Source organism: Mixophyes fleayi, chromosome 10 (genome assembly GCF_038048845.1).
Source record: "Mixophyes fleayi isolate aMixFle1 chromosome 10, aMixFle1.hap1, whole genome shotgun sequence".
Taxonomy (NCBI): Eukaryota; Metazoa; Chordata; class Amphibia; order Anura; family Limnodynastidae; genus Mixophyes; species Mixophyes fleayi.
Genome location: NC_134411.1, coordinates 37,386,251 through 37,402,638, shown reverse-complemented (window position 1 = coordinate 37,402,638; position 16,388 = coordinate 37,386,251). Strand labels below are relative to the sequence as shown.

At 41.7% G+C, this 16,388-nt stretch overlaps 1 protein-coding gene across 2 annotated transcripts; it reads right to left on the bottom strand.

The window, feature by feature from the left end:
- Positions 1–559: 559 nt before the first annotated feature.
- Positions 560–14,163, bottom strand: E2F8 (E2F transcription factor 8). 2 transcript variants are annotated; one of them, XM_075188441.1, is made up of 13 exons: positions 14,076–14,163; positions 10,999–11,072; positions 10,685–10,912; positions 9,234–9,390; positions 8,329–8,619; positions 7,736–7,897; positions 5,862–5,999; positions 4,881–5,078; positions 4,676–4,760; positions 3,788–4,178; positions 3,242–3,359; positions 2,664–2,950; positions 560–1,833 (listed from the first exon to the last, which is right to left on the bottom strand). In XM_075188441.1, the coding sequence occupies exons 2-13, from the start codon at positions 11,014–11,016 to the stop codon at positions 1,675–1,677; spliced, it is 2,232 nt and encodes a 743-aa protein (XP_075044542.1). In that variant the 5' UTR covers positions 11,017–11,072; positions 14,076–14,163; the 3' UTR covers positions 560–1,674. The 2 variants fall into 2 exon arrangements, with proteins under 2 accessions (XP_075044542.1, XP_075044543.1); XM_075188442.1 differs by having other exon boundaries at positions 4,676–4,757.
- Positions 14,164–16,388: the final 2,225 nt, after the last annotated feature.

The following is a 16,388-nucleotide window of genomic DNA, read 5'->3' as shown; positions in this document are numbered from 1 at the left end:
GACTTTCCAATCATCAGCCCCACATCCAGGGAAATCTTTCAGGTGGATGAGAAATAAACGTAGTTTCTGCCAGGCTCACGAGGCAAGGAAAGGTTTAGTAGTTAGTTTAAAGGATGACTAACTTTTCAGTGGATAATTTAAATAAGTAATCCCCACCATCCTTGAAGAATTTGGGCCACAGAAAGGAGGGCTCGATGTGGAGTCCGTTGCTCCCATCATCACTTCACTTTGGCCATTGTTGTTGGCATTGGTGGTCTAATTTGATTGGATGATGGAAGCAGAAAGTGGGGGACTGACATAGGGCTGTTTCTTCAGTAACCACCATCAAATCTTCCAACCAATAGAATAGTTATTCTTTAAAGCCCTACTAATAACACATGGATCAGTCTGTTTAGTAAATGCTGCGTGAGTAAGAATGAATTCGGATATCACACTATGATAGAAAACAAAACTATATAACCATTCCATAAACAAGCAAATAGATTATCTAAAAGGCTGATTAGATGATATCACAATATTCATGGCCAGAGGTGTAAAAAAAATAAAATAAAGTCAAAGATTAAAATAGCAAAAAGAAATTTATTTTAAAACAAATTTCAAATTCATTTTGAATGTTATAAATAATTCCTTTGTTTTTCATCATTTCATTTTAAATTTGATACAGGCTATACATAAGTCATTTTTGCACAAATGTGTATATAACGGTCATACCATTACTCCGATAGCACACAAACACACACAGACGACAATGTGCAAATCCATAATACACTGTGCACTTCTGTACACTACAATTCATATTGTGTGTGTGCACAGTACAATCTGTACACAGGACACAAGACATTCCAGTAATGCTACAAAAACTGGTGATTTAAAAAAAAAAAGTAATTTAAATAATTTTCAAAGTTGTATAAAAGTAATGAAATTCGGATTCGATTTGTTTACAAATTAGGTTTAAAAGGTATATTTATATATTTCTAGACATAGGTTGAATGCTAAGGTCAGATGCGGATTGCATTAATAATGCTGAAAGCATTTGACTTTTTAGAAAAGCCACAACCATCAGAAAGCGGTGGGTCTAAATTCATTTATATATAAAAACTGTCTGTAGCCAGGGATGAATTACCTGCAGACAAAGCTATACTACGAAAGACACTGCTGCTTTCTTTATCTGGATCTTTCTCCCAAAAATGTACTGTACAATAAGCCAACCAAAGACCAATAGAAAGACACAGCCACAAGGCATGATGGGAGCCAGACTGACGACATGACCCTTAGCCAATAGATCGGAATCAGGCGACGGCAACAAGGCTCAGAACAGTGTCCGTTTCTGTGTTTCTCTATGTTCATGGTGGGGTATAGCAAATGACATGGGGGTTTATAGAATATGCTAAATGTTGTTGGACTGGTTCATTCAATACGTGCACACTACTGCTGTAAGCAAACGTGGGGGCAAGCGATGCATAAATGTGCGTGAACCTCGCTGGTATTAATGGCGACACTGTGGAGTTCAGAGGAGGGGAACCCAAAAATGGCTAACCATCCTAAGGCCCCTTTGTTCTCAGTCCGGCTGTCTGTGGCTCAGGTAAATCTTCATTTTGATTTGACAGCTGGGATCCGTAGTTACGGTTGATAAATCCAGACACTTAATATAAAAATTAGAAAGTTGGCCCTTTCTTAATCTTCGCTACCCACGTCAAGCTTCCTTTGTGGTAGAAGAACTGTTCCCTGAGAACCGCCACCAGCAGGAGCGGTAGAATCTATCGGACCCCCAGGGGTGTGGAAGAAACTGTCTTTTAGTGGTTGAGATCCCGTCGGGGTGAGTGGAACGCCAGGCTGTGAGTGGGAGAAGAGGAGCACAAGAGTCACACGCAGGAGAAAAAGGAAACATTACACAGCTTGTAACACGCGGCTCCTGGACACTAAAGCAGGTATGTAAAAATTTCTATAAAGTAATTTTATAATCTGCAGAAAGGTTTCATTACATTTTATAGAACTACAACAAACATTTAAATCACGACATCCGAAAATGCAATTTACTCCGCTGTCAAAGGGACTCAAAACATATTAATAAAAAAGTAAATAGTCCACTGCCTAAACGTTACTTGCTCGTATACAGTCAGACTACAGGATACGCACATGTCTTAAGTACAGTACAAAGTCCCAAAATATTTTTGAGCGCGGGATATATAAATAAAAAGGGAGGGGGGGGGGGGGGGGGGGGAAAGAGAGGAGGAGATTCTTAAAGCATGCTGCACATACCCACTGCGTTTTTATACTCTTATTCTATAATCTTATTTGTATACATATATTGTTATCTAGTAGCAGGTATACATGCGGTTTCAATACAAAGACCGTGTCAGTCTTCACTATCAGTCGGCATTTACACCTGACCCGTAGCTGGTGCAAATGATACGGCTAAATAAAATGTACTTATGAGATCCCATGACTTGAATCGGCCACATCAGCGTTGGCACGCCCTCACTGTACGTTGCCTACGTTTATTCACCCCTCACCCGCTCCAAGTCGTCAGTGTCATTTGCGTTCAGACATCAACTGCGCGCGACTGCGTTCATTAGCACCAGTCCTGTTCTGACTCACATAGGAACATGAATCCGGACCAGTATGTTCTGCAAACCTAACGCAACAGTCAGTGAAGTACATACCTGCTGCAGAGTATACAGCGTGAAGGGCTGCCCGTGGTACGGGATGGGGGACAGGTGTTTGAAGTTTAACACTTGAGCCGCCGTCAGCTCTTCGGGGGGTTTCCCGTTTCGGGGGGATATTGTAACATGCTGCGAGCTACCGCAAGGCGGCGATATCAGGTCTTTGTTCTGCAGGGTGAAGTTGAATATTCCGGGGCTGGGATTCTGGCAGGAAACGCTGGTAGAAGTCACCGGCTGCCCGGCCGGGCTTAGTACAGGGGAAAACATGAATTTTAGCGGTATGACCCCTAGAAAGGAAATTAGAATTGGTTATTTATTGAAGAATTAGACGAGATCCGGCTGCTCAGAATGAGCGACAAGATTTATCTCTGCATGGGCAGCTGCAGGTCACCTCCTCCCTCAACCACTAGAGGGCAGCACTGGAGCTCTGTGCTCCGGAACCCAATCATAATCCTCTAGTGGACGGGGGACTCGACAGACAATAATATTAAACATAAATATGATATTTTGGTGCAGAACACCACAAACTACTTTCCAGTGTTACATTTATCACATACATCTAGCTGTGAATTTCATACCTGCAATAGGAGAAGTGAATATTTTTTGATCTGGAGGGGAGGCTGTGTGATCACTCCGAGATTCATGTCCCAGCGGTGCCAACTGGATGGGGATTAGATATCCAGATGGTACCAACCTCTGTAAGAAGATGGAAAGACACATCAAGCAATAATACCCCTGGCAAAGAGCCTGAGATCATTCAGAATGCAGAATAAAAACATTCTCTGCTTTCCGTCATAATTTCACCAATGCATTCCTTGTATCAATAAAATATTCGGTCCCTGAAGCCTCTCTAGTCATCCTGTGCCCAATGGAAACATGACATTTTCTTCTCTGCACTTCTGACCAGTTTTATGCATCAAGGGCTTTTATTAGCTTTTGCTACAGCTGTCTGACACTGCTGCTCCTCATCTTAAGGTCTGCTAGTTCCCAAGTCCTTCCCTTCGCATCTAGTCTATAAAACACTCAATTGCTTCTATGTTTTATTTTAAGGATTCAATAGACAAGTTCGTAAGCTCCTGGTCTTTTATTGAAAGGTGCAGAATCACACCCCACAAGAGACAAACCTCTTGCAGATCCTCCTGTCCGGAGCTTTTAATCCTCTTGAAGCCGCCGTTATCATGTTCTGGGAGTTTCCTGGAGTTCTTCCCGCGCGCTGACTCTGTCTCCGCAGTTTGATTGGTCGCCGGTATCTTGCGGTCGTCCTGTAACACATTCTTGTCCCCCGGAGCAGTTTCCAGCAGGACGGGATGACCCGAAGCGTTTGCCCTGGGGTGTGGAGGCTGTAAATAGACCGTGTAAGTGGCTGGGGAGTTAGCGTGGGGCTGAACGATGGGCAGAGCCTGGTAAATAACAGGACTGATGGACGGGGACCGCTGGTTCTGAGGCTTCAGCATCACCTTGGCGTTCCCATTGAGGACGCCTCTAGACATACTGAGTTTAATCTTCTTTCCATCCCTACAGGTGACAAAATACGCAGACAATTTCGATAAATGCTAAAGACAGTGCACTATAACATAACATATGTCATTACGTGTTATATGATATGCAACATAAATGCCTTTCACAGTCTAAGCTCAGCTGTTCCTGGGAACTATTTGCCAACCTCATGCAGGAATGGTCTGTTCAAATGAGAAATGTCATGATGTTCTGACCCCCATGAGGGGGGGGGGGAGCTGTCTAGACTTATTCCTCCTACCAGCTGAACTCATTGGCAAAAAGGATTTAAAGTTTTGCTGGGTGCATCTACACTGCTATTGTAGTGACTCGGGAGGGGATGAGCGCAGGCTTCTATCTTTTTCAAATTCAACAGATAAACGTCAGTTGTAATCTTCAATGCATAAGTATGCACCAAAAAGATTATTGTATGCATGAGATTACAGATATCATTGATGTGTCAATATAGTACATCATTTTTTCCAACACTCACATTCCATGTAAAACAAATCACTTACTTGGTCTGGTCAAGTTGCTCTTTGCAAATTGCGGCGAGCTGAGCCATCTTGCTGGGGATAAAAGCTGAACCATCGCAGGAATCTACTTCACCAAACAGAAAGGTGGTCAGAATAAGGACAGGAAAGATCCGAGCAGATAATACACAGATAAGGAATAAGGACAGACTGGAGAGAGTACCACGTTTATATCACACGTAACACATACCACTCTTCACCGGGCTGCTGGGAGCAGAGTTGATCTTCCGTCTGTCGTTCTCGATGCTCTTTGCCAGCTTTATAAGTGACTGGTGACGAGTGAAGTTCTGTTTTCCACGGGGAGCAAAGAGATTCTTAGCACAATTCTCCTTGGGGGATCGCAGGTCCAGAGCTATAGAGGGGTGCAACGTGGAATTGGGCGTAGACTCTGGAAAACAAATCGCGCAATAACCGTTAGATATGGCATTATACTGTAGAAATCAATACAGGCCACCAAACAGAAGACAATAAGCTGCTTTTCTGCAAGATTACAGGAGATAGCTGTGATTGTGTTATTTCAGTGTCTGCAGATCATATGGGCAGTAAGTGACATTGAACCTGCAGATTGTCATGTTTAGAATTGTTGATTATTGTGACTTTCTACATGGTCCGATTTATTTTGCACATTTTATTTGCATGTGTGTATATTGCTGCATTATTTGTCCAGCTGAGAGATGATGGATTCTCGCCAATGTAAGAGCCTACAGTGGTCACATTGCAATACAACAAGGTCCCCGTATTATCCAGCAGGAACCACACAATAAAGCATAGGACTTAGACATTATTATTTAAGTGTAATGGTCTTTAGGCCAATTCTACCCAAATATCCTGGTCCTAAAGCTTGTTCACCCGGGGTCCCGCGATTTCCAGGCGTCTGCTCCATCCACTCACGCTGCCAGCGCATCGTCCAATGACAGTTTAGAGAAGTCTGCTAAGCTGGTATTTAAGATAAAAACACCATACTGGCAGCGTCAGTGGGCGGAGCAACAGAACACCTGCGGTGGACCCACCGGATAACCACAAAGCTGGGGCACAGGGGCAATTAGGACATATTTTTAATACACAGATTTAGAGAATGAATATAAGTATAGGACATTGTTACAATGTAACAATACTGTGATTCTCTTCAGAGCCATTATATCCGAAGTCAGATACACCCTAGACTTCGCACCTTGCAGTTCTGTACCGGTTTCGGGTCCCGTCCACTGAAACGCTGGTTTACGGCCTCTCTCTTCAGTCACGTGGACTTTCTTTATGAGGTTCAGGCTGCTCAGGACATTTGCGATGTCGTATAAACGTCTTATTTTTGCTGCGAGAAACAAACAGAACAAAAAGTTTCTATGGAGTAAATAAAACTGTATTTTATAAGACTTATGTTTTATAATGTCCAATGCAAGCACATAGCAGTCAAGTCACAGACCCTGCTCTGAATCCTCACTCTTGGCTCATTAACCATCGCTCACCCTCAGACACAGTGTTGTTCTACAGTCACAGGAAACATTTCAGCAGGTTTGATAATCCCAATGTTAAATCAAAAGGACAGCAGAACGTAAAATGTTAATTTATTTTCTTTAAATACATAAAACACAAAAAGTATCATCCTCAGTGTTTGTTTGTGAGTCGTCACAAAACTATGCAGCATCGGACAGTCAGTTACAAATCATTGTACTAATCGCTGCCGCTAAGCTGCACAGACAGCAGATCAGGGATCTCATCCTCCATACGCTGAACCAGGAAAACGAAATAATAATGGCGGCCACATGCATCGATCAGAAGAACTGGATGTGAAGTAACTGAATTGTTACAGCGCTTTATACAATGCTAACAGATAGAAGATGTGAAACAGAAAGCGGACCTGCGGTAAATATTTTTATAATACAATGTCCCATTTTTTATGCCTGGTGACCAATCTGTGCTGCATGTGAATCAGGAACACAAGAAGGGATTAAAATTTAGAGCAATGATTCTACTTCGGTCACGTACAGCTAAATAAAGGTGATGTAAGCCAGGTTCCGACCTAATTAATAAAACAACCCACTTTTAACCAAGAATGGATCAGGTTTAATGACGCGGAGTATCCAGGCGGACGGGCAATTTTTATCTCCGTTACCAACCTAACTTCCGACACAATCACAATCGCCTGCTTTATATTATCTGTCCGGAAACTTCACAACAGCAGCAATACCACTTCGGAAGGTAATGGTAACCTCTGATTATATATAACCAAAATATGGACTATCCCTTCTGCTGCCCCCCCCCTAAACATCCTCTTACACCTGTACATTGTATTTCTTTTGATTCCTTCTAGACACATTCACTCTGACGGGGCCCCATGGCTCAGAGGATGTTGTATTATCTATAATATAAATGTCTAGTGGCGTGTGTTAGTCTGTCTGTGTGTGTGTGGAAAAAATAAAACCAAGCTGCAGCGCCACCTGCTGGGCAGAGTTATACACTGACCTACTAAATTCTTAGTGTGTGTGTAAAAAAAAAATTCAGAAAGGGCTGAAATTTGGTATACTAAGATGTTTTTAATTTGTTAATTGTTAAGTGTTTATAAAGATTTAAAAAATATATATATATATATTTCTTGAAGGAGAAGTGACAGTTGGGAGTGGTTGGTGGTTGCCAGGGGTGACAGTGGGGAGTGGTTGGTGGTTGCCGGGGGTGACAGTGGGGAGTGGTTGGTGGTTGAGGCCTGGGCTATGGCCCAAATGCATGACAAGAACCTTTTTAACACCTTAAGTAGCTTGATTTGACTAGAATGCATGAGTATCATGCACGGGTTAACTTGTTAATATATAAAGATCTAGTCTGAATCTCCTTCCTCTCAAAGAAACAAGACTCGATGCCCACGCTTCAGCGACACACAGGATCTTTACACGAACTGATAAACTATTGGCAAGATTTAGTTTATATTGCATTGGATGTTGTTTATTTTTTTTTAGGTGTTTAATATTACTGAATGTGTTGTTGATAGTACAGCAAAATAAATAGTTATTTTTGTTTTGTTTTTTTTTAAATATTAGTAGATCCGTTACTTACTTTTAAATTTACTTTTATCTAAATCATCAAGTTGATCCTCTCCAATTAATATTTTAGCAGCGATGTCCAGGCTGACGATCTGCGGCCTGGAGACCAGGAAGAGCATAACGAACCTCTGACTCATCACTCTTAAAGACTTCTCCTTCCTACTGTTCACAGACGCTGTTTAGAAAACAATGAAAATGGTCAACTGGGAAGTGCGATATAATCTGACACTGCTCATATATATCATCTATAGAGCTCTCTCTGTATAACAGCCTCACGTACCAGCAGGTGTATTATCGGTGCAGAAATACATTCATATATTAATGTGACCCATTGTCACACTCGCTATAATGTCAGTAAAGAGGGGGAATTCTGCTGTAACCGAAAGTAAATCTGCCAACTAGGATCAGTACGGGTATTATTTACAGCCACATGGGCCTAGTGTTAAATTTTCCAACAATATACTTTATAGTTTACAATATATATTTTTAGCATCTCTGAAGTCTCTTTAAACCCATGTGATTAGCCAACATCAGACATCAACAGAGGAAGGAAAAATTAACGTTTGCAGCCAGGCAGAGCACAAAATATATCAGTGGTGAAATTACCGGCTCTAAACTCCAGTCCAGGAAGCTCCACAAAGCTGATCTCAACTGCTTTTATTAGTGTCTTCGCCATCCATGTGTCATCCAAGGGATCGATCTCTTCCTGCTCTCGTTTCTTAAGTTGGAGGATCTGTTCTGCGTATTTGCTGTCCTCTCCGACTTGTCTCAGCGCCTCGAAGGTTTTGTTGAGGTTATGGCGGCCATGCCAGACGTATTTGTTCTTGGCGAAGCGGCTGACCATGTGCAAACTCTCTAGTACGTTGACAATGTCGTATATCCGTCTGCGTTCCACGTCTACGGACAACAAATTTGTCATCAGTGACGCCGTCACGTTAAAAGTGACGTTTTTATACAGAGGTTACATAGCAACAAGGATAATGTGTTAGCGACTCCTGAACAATTAATATACCTATATATTCTGTGGGACTCATTTTTTTTTAAAATGTATTTCACAGACTAGATAAACATGGAACAGCAGCGCCACCTGGAGTTCATAGTGTGAACAGCATCCCACTCCTCGCTTTACTTTTGAGGAATTTCACACTACTGCAGCGTGATTGTTGGGCAAACACTAGTGTCAAAGTTTCCATGGATGGCCCTCAAACCTTCAAAAGGGCCACATTACCCTTAATCTCTAATAAATCAAAACAATATAATTAAAGAGACACCTATCTGTAATAACATATCAAAGTGTGTTTTACACAAGTGTTACACGTTATAATACACACATCACACAATAAAGCAGGAAGGAGCTGCCTATTGCACTTTATTGTACCAAGAACGCGATTGGTTGCCGTGGATTTATTTTGTAGCAAGTGACCTGTGCATCGGATTTCATAAGCGTCTTCCATTATGTATAACCACCATAATAGAACAGAATAGGAACGGTATATAGAATATATACTTACGCAGCTCTCCCGCAACTTCATCTAAGCATATACTGTTGTTAACGGCCGAATTAGGGTAATCTGGGTAACGCGCTAAAAATTTATGACACAGCAATCCTAAACTCTTCTCCTTGCGGCTCGGCAGAGTTTTTTCAAGCTCGTCACCTGAAAATTGTTCCTGTTAAAAATACAAGTAAATTGGTAATGGGTTTAGTTTAAATGCAAAAAAAAGTAAATAAAGGTTTCAGGTTTCTCAATTTACAGACTTCCCTCTCACCAGGAAATAGACACTGAAAATAAGACCACAAGGGTGTTTGTCATCACCTTTTGCACAAAGGAATCATGCAGAGGACAAGAAGGAAATAGGGAGATTTAATTACACACAAACAGGCACAAAAGCAAGGTCTCCATGTGAGAGCAGTCATGTGATTTGCAACAAGTGACCGAGATGATGTCAATGGATGGAGGCAGGTGGTCTCAGCAAATAATTACTCATCCTGCAGCTGTACAAATGAGCACACTTGGGTTAGTGTCACACAAGCTCTTTCAATGTTAAAGCATTTCCAGTTAGAAAAGCAGAGCATTGCTCTGTTCTGGTGTTGTGCCGTGAGGGCAGTACACCCCCTCCCCACATCACATTATTAAACTCTGAAGATGCAGTGGTTTCGCCAACTTAATCAGACTCATGTGACTGGAAATGAATGATACCCATTCATGTCAATCGGTGGAAAAGTGTTAGCATGAAAGCGCCCGTGTGACACCAGCCTTAAACTATATATCGCACTTAATAATTAAGCTACTGTCAGTGTAAGTACTAGAACATGCAAGACGACTACATGAGAAGGCAGTTTTTAAACAGGCCAAAATGGTTTAAAATCCACTTCACAACAGAGGACTGGCAATCATCAAGTTTAGACTCAAATTAGATAAAATCATCATCATCTGTTTATATAGCGCCACTAATTCCGCAGCGCTGTACAGAGAACTCACTCACATCAGTCCCTGCCTCGTTGGAGCTTACAATCTAAATCCCTTAACATACACACGCACTGACCGAGAGAGACTAAAATATGCAGTTCCTAAAGGATTCAGATGTTAACACGCTGTGCATACAGACTGAAGAATATACCTTATTTGGAACAATATACTTCTAATTCTTATCTTTAATTATATAGCACTGGCAAATTACACAGCACTGTACATTGACAGGATCATGATACAAATAAATAAAACATAGAATGACATGAAACAGAAGGCACAGATGGCCTTGGCCATATGAGCTTACAATCTAATTAGGTGTGTGGCACACTTCATACATTAGGTAGCAGAGTAGCATTATTAGCTGCTAGTGGGATGTAAACCAGAAATACTGATAATAAAGCAGCCTTGGATGAACAACATTTCTGTACTGCTAGTTTCTGGCTTGATTAACGCATAAAAAGAAACACAGGTGCACAAAGACCTTTATTTACCTCTAGTATTTCACGCTCCCTATTCCGGATGTCAGGACTAGCTGCGCTGATCAGCATTTTTAAGTTCGCCGTTGGCGTCCATGGATCGCTGTCGCTGTCCCCAGGCTTTGTGGGCGTCTTTAAATTGGCAGCTGCAGGTTGTATTTCTGCTAATACGGCACCTGAAGACTGAGGGAGCTTCGAGGGAGAACGTGCAATCCTTTTAATTAAATGCAAGATGGAATTTTCCTGTAACACCAGAAATGAATAGTCACATACACATTACATGCGATGCAAATAATCCAAATATATCAGTAATAATTCTCCCTACAGACCTTCTGGTCATCCTCCATGATGAATGTGTGTAATGAATTTCCTCACAAACTGTAATATTTGTCATGTAGGCGGCCTGGGGAAATAAAAACAAAAAAACAAACAATCACTATCTGGGCAGAGAGGTGGGTTACAATATGGTATGAATCATCATCATAATATTATTAATACATTGTGCAACATTGCATTCAAACAATTATCTCAAGTCAGCAGGATTTAGGGAGACAAAGTTTGGAGGGATAAATGAAACACTGATTCATTGTTATAAATTAAATATACAATATTAATAGCATAATGTAATCCTGAAAAGAGATGGGTCAGTAATATATATTTATATATTAAAGTGATAGGACTGTGACAGTTATTTATTAGACTGTAAGCTCTTGTGTATCAGCCATCAGTGTACCCTCCAGCCTGTGATCCCGACTCACGGTGCAACCAAACTTGTTCGCGAAGCTGAGCGACAACCGAATTATTTAGCTTCAGCGCCCCGCCCACGTCACCCCTGCACCAATCAGCCGGCGAGCACAGTGCGGGGCGTGGCCACCATCTGGCAGAAACTGTAAGATTCCTCAGCTTAAAAATTGGCGCCGGAAATAGAGCGGGAACCGGAGATCTCCCCGGGGCCACGGGGCCCTCACCGCCGGGGGCCCCACCAGTGTGGTACATGTCCGCTATAGCAGTTGTATGTATGTGCCGTATAACCGGGGGCAATAGTGACACTGATCTTATATTATACTATGTACACACCGGCTACAGATCCAGGAACACTACTGGCCTCAGTCTCACCCTCAGACAGTGTACACAGTCACAATATAATATAATATTTATATATATATATATATATATATATATATATATATATACTGAGCACTCGTAAACTAAAATACATATAACACTATCACTGAGCCCCTGTACACTGAGATATCTATCACTGAGATATCTATCACTGAACCCCTGTATACACTGAGATATATATATATATATCTATATCTCAAAGCCACTGTACTGAGATATCTGTACCATCGCACCTGTGTACTGATATATTTAACACTATCACTGAGCCCCAGTGTACAGAGCTATGTGTATCACTGAGCCCCTGTGCATCACTGAGCCCCAGTGTACAGAGCTATGTGCATCACTGAGCCCCAGTGTACAGAGCTATGTGCATCACTGAGCCCCAGTGTACAGAGCTATGTGCATCACTGAGCCCCAGTGTACAGAGCTATGTGCATCACTGAGCCCCAGTGTACAGAGCTATGTGCATCACTGAGCCCCAGTGTACAGAGCTATGTGCATCACTGAGCCCCAGTGTACAGAGCTATGTGCATCACTGAGCCCCTGTGTACAGAGCTATGTATATCACTGAGCCCCTGTGTACAGAGCTATGTGTATCACTGAGCCCCTGTGTACAGAGCTATGTTTATCACTGAGCCCCTGTGTACAGAGCTATGTGTATCACTGAGCCCCTGTATAGAGATATGTGTATCACTGAGCCCCTGTATACAGAGATATGTGTATCATAGCACCTGTATACTGAGATATCTGTATCACTGAGCCCCTGTATACTGAGATATACACCCAGTGATCTCCCCAGCACTTATTTCCCAGGTGCTCCACCCGTCCGTTTTATTTGCCACCCGGCTCTTGGAGCCAAATGGAGTCCTATTCTAATGGAATGCACCATTGTTTCTCCTATTAGAACAGGCACAATGTAAACACTACAGCCAGCAGTGTGTTACACCACTGACCACCAGTCCTAGCAGGTGTGGGCAATAACCGCCAACATTTTTCAACATTATTGCAAAGTATTACACTTCCCCCACCCAGCTACTTCTAAATGCCAACTGGCTGGCAAAATTTTCTGAGGAGAACACTGGCACCAAATCAGCTGCAATATTAAAACCACTGACAAGTGAAGTGACTAACATTGATTATCTCATTATCATGGCACCTGTAAAGGGGTGGGTTATATCAGGCAGCAAGTGAACAGTCAGTTCTTGAAATTGATGTGTTGGAAGCAGGAAGGATCTGAGCAACTTTGACAAGGGCCAAATTGTGATTGCTAGACTACCGAGCCACAGCATCTCCAAAATGGCAGGTCTTGTGGGGTGTTCCTGGTATGCTGGCTGGGGGGGCCCTCACAGTGTACCCATAGCCCAGGGGCCTCCCTTACTTTAATCCGGCCCTAATTATATATATATATATATATATATATATATATATATATATATATATATATATATCTATCTCTATCTATCTCAGTATACGGGGGATCAGTGATACAATGTTATATATATCTCAGTATATGGGGGCTTAGTGATACAATGTTTTATATATCTCAGTATATGGGGGCTTAGTGATACAATGTTTTATATATCTCAGTATATGGGGGCTCAGTGATACAATGTTATATCTCAGTATATGGGGGCTCAGTGATACAATGTTATATCTCAGTATATGGGGGCTCAGTGATACAATGTTATATATATCTCAGTATATGGGGGCTCAGTGATACAATGTTATATATATCTCAGTATATGGGGGCTCAGTGATACAATGTTATATATATCTCAGTATATGGGGGCTCAGTGATACAATGTTATATATCAGTATATGGGGGCTCAGTGATACAATGTTATATATATCTCAGTATATGGGGGCTTAGTGATACAATGTTATATATATATCTATATATATATCTCAGTATACAGGGGCTCAGTGATACAATGTTATATATCTCAGTATACAGGGGCTCAGTGATACAATGTTATATATCTCAGTATACGGGGGCTCAGTGATACAATGTTATATATCTCAGTATATGGGGGCTCAGTGATACAATGTTATATATCTCAGTATATGGGGGCTCAGTGATACAATGTTATATATCTCAGTATATGGGGGCTCAGTGATACAATGTTATATATCTCAGTATATGGAGGCTCAGTGATACAATGTTATAAATATATAAATATATATATATATATATATATATATATATATATATATATATATAGAATATTGTATCACTGAGCTGCTGTATAATCCCCGGAGATATCCGGGTAGTGACACTCACCTCCTCCCGGTGACCCCTATCCTGTGCTGGCAAAGTCAGTCGGGGAGAAGGGCTGGACTTTTGGGTAACCTGGGGGTCTCTGGATCGTCGGGTGACGTGGGGATCGGCGGGTGACTTCGGGGTGTCCTGGGTGACGTGGGGTCTCTGGACCGGCGGGTGACTTCGGGGTGTCCCGGGTGACGTGGGGATCGGCGGGTGTATCGGGATCACTAAGTTTCTCGGGCGCCAAACAGAAGATACTTTTTTTTTTTTTTTTTTTTCAATTTGCCCCTTCTCCGTGGAGGGGAGAGAGCCTATCAGAGAACAGCGACTCATCTAAGCCGACCAATCAGAGGACGAAGTCACCGGAGGGCGGGGCGTAATGTACTGCACTATGACCTATGTGTGTACTTTGCAGTGTGAGAGTTGCACATACACAGCTTGTAGTATCCCAGCTGTAATGGTGCAAGTCCCCAAATCACAAGTCTCTGAGAGCCACAGCTTACCTACATTAGTATGATCATGTACAGCTCACCTACATTAGTATGATCATGTACAGCTCACCTACATTAGTATAATCGTGTACAGCTCACCTACATTAGTATGATCGTGTACAGCTCACCTACATTAGTATGGTCGTGTACAGCTCACCTACATTAGTATGGTCGTGTACAGCTCACCTACATTAGTATGGTCGTGTACAGCTCACCTACATTAGTATGATCGTGTACAGCTCACCTACATTAGTATGGTCGTGTACAGCTCACCTACATTAGTATGGTCGTTTACAGCTCACCTACATTAGTATGATCGTGTACAGCTCACCTACATTAGTATGATCGTGTACAGCTCCCCTACATTAGTATGATCGTGTACAGCTCACCTACATTAGTATGGTCGTGTACAGCTCACCTACATTAGTATGATCGTGTACAGCTCACCTACATTAGTATGGTCGTGTACAGCTCACCTACATTAGTATGATCGTGTACAGCTCACCTACATTAGTATAATTGTGTACAGCTCACCTACATTAGTATGATCGTGTACAGCTCACCTACATTAGTATGATCGTGTACAGCTCACCTACATCAGTATGATCGTGTACATCTCACCTACATCAGTATAATCATGTACAGGTCACCTACATCAGTATGGTCATGTACAGGTCACCTACATCAGTATGGTCATGTACAGGTCACCTACATCAGTATAATCATGTACAGGTCACCTACGTTAGTAAGATCATGTACAGCTCGCCTACGTTAGTATGATCATGTACAGCTCACCTACGTTAGTATGATCATGTACAGCTCACCTACGTTAGTATGATCATGTACAGCTCACCTACGTTAGTATGATCATGTACATCTCACCTACATTAGTATGATCATGTACATCTCACCTACATTAGTATGATCATGTACAGCTCACCTACGTTAGTATGATCATGTACAGCTCACCTACATCAGTATGATCATGTACATCTCACCTACATCAGTATGATCATGTACATCTCACCTACATCGGTATAATCATGTACAGCTCACCTACATTAGTATGGTCATGTACAGGGCACCTACGTTAGTATAGTCATGTACAGGTCACCTGCGTTAGTATAGTCATGTACAGCTCACCTACGTTAGTATAATCATGTACAGCTCACCTATGTTAGTATGATCATGTACAGCTCACCTACGTTAGTATGATCATGTACAGCTCACCTACATTAGTATGATCATGTACAGCTCACCTACATTAGTATAATCATATACAGGGCACCTACATTAGTATAATCATATACAGGGCACCTACATTAGTATAGTCATGTACAGCTCACCTACATTAGTATAATCATATACAGGGCACCTACATTAGTATAATCATATACAGGGCACCTACATTCGTATAATCATGTACAGGTCACCTACATTCGTATAATCATATACAGGGCACCTACATTAGTATAGTCATGTACAGGGCACCTACATTAGTATAATCATATACAGGGCACCTACGTTAGTATAGTCATGTACAGGATACCTACATTAGTATAGTCATATACAGGGCACCTACGTTAGTAGAGTCATGTACAGGATACCTATATTAGTATAGTCAGGTACAATTATAAAAGTGTTCCTGTGCTTTTTTTTTTTAACAAAAAAATGGTTTAAAAATAGACATATTAATGAGTCAGTAAGGAGGTGACACAAAAAAATCAGTCCCATTCCTGACACCACCTGAGTCATATTAAAGGCTGAGCAAAGTGACTTCAGACACACAGGTTCCTTTTGGTGCATGCGGTCACACCCATCTTATTTTATTACCTTTTAT

Excerpts from the sequence above, each read along its gene's own strand:
- E2F8 (XM_075188441.1), bottom strand. Across the intron at positions 6,000-7,735 it reads AGATAAAAGTAAATTTAAAA|CAAAAATAAGACGTTTATAC; the intron begins GTAAGTAACGGA and ends TGTTTCTCGCAG. Across the intron at positions 1,834-2,663 it reads CGCTGTATACTCTGCAGCAG|CCTGGCGTTCCACTCACCCC; the intron begins GTATGTACTTCA and ends TCCCACTCACAG.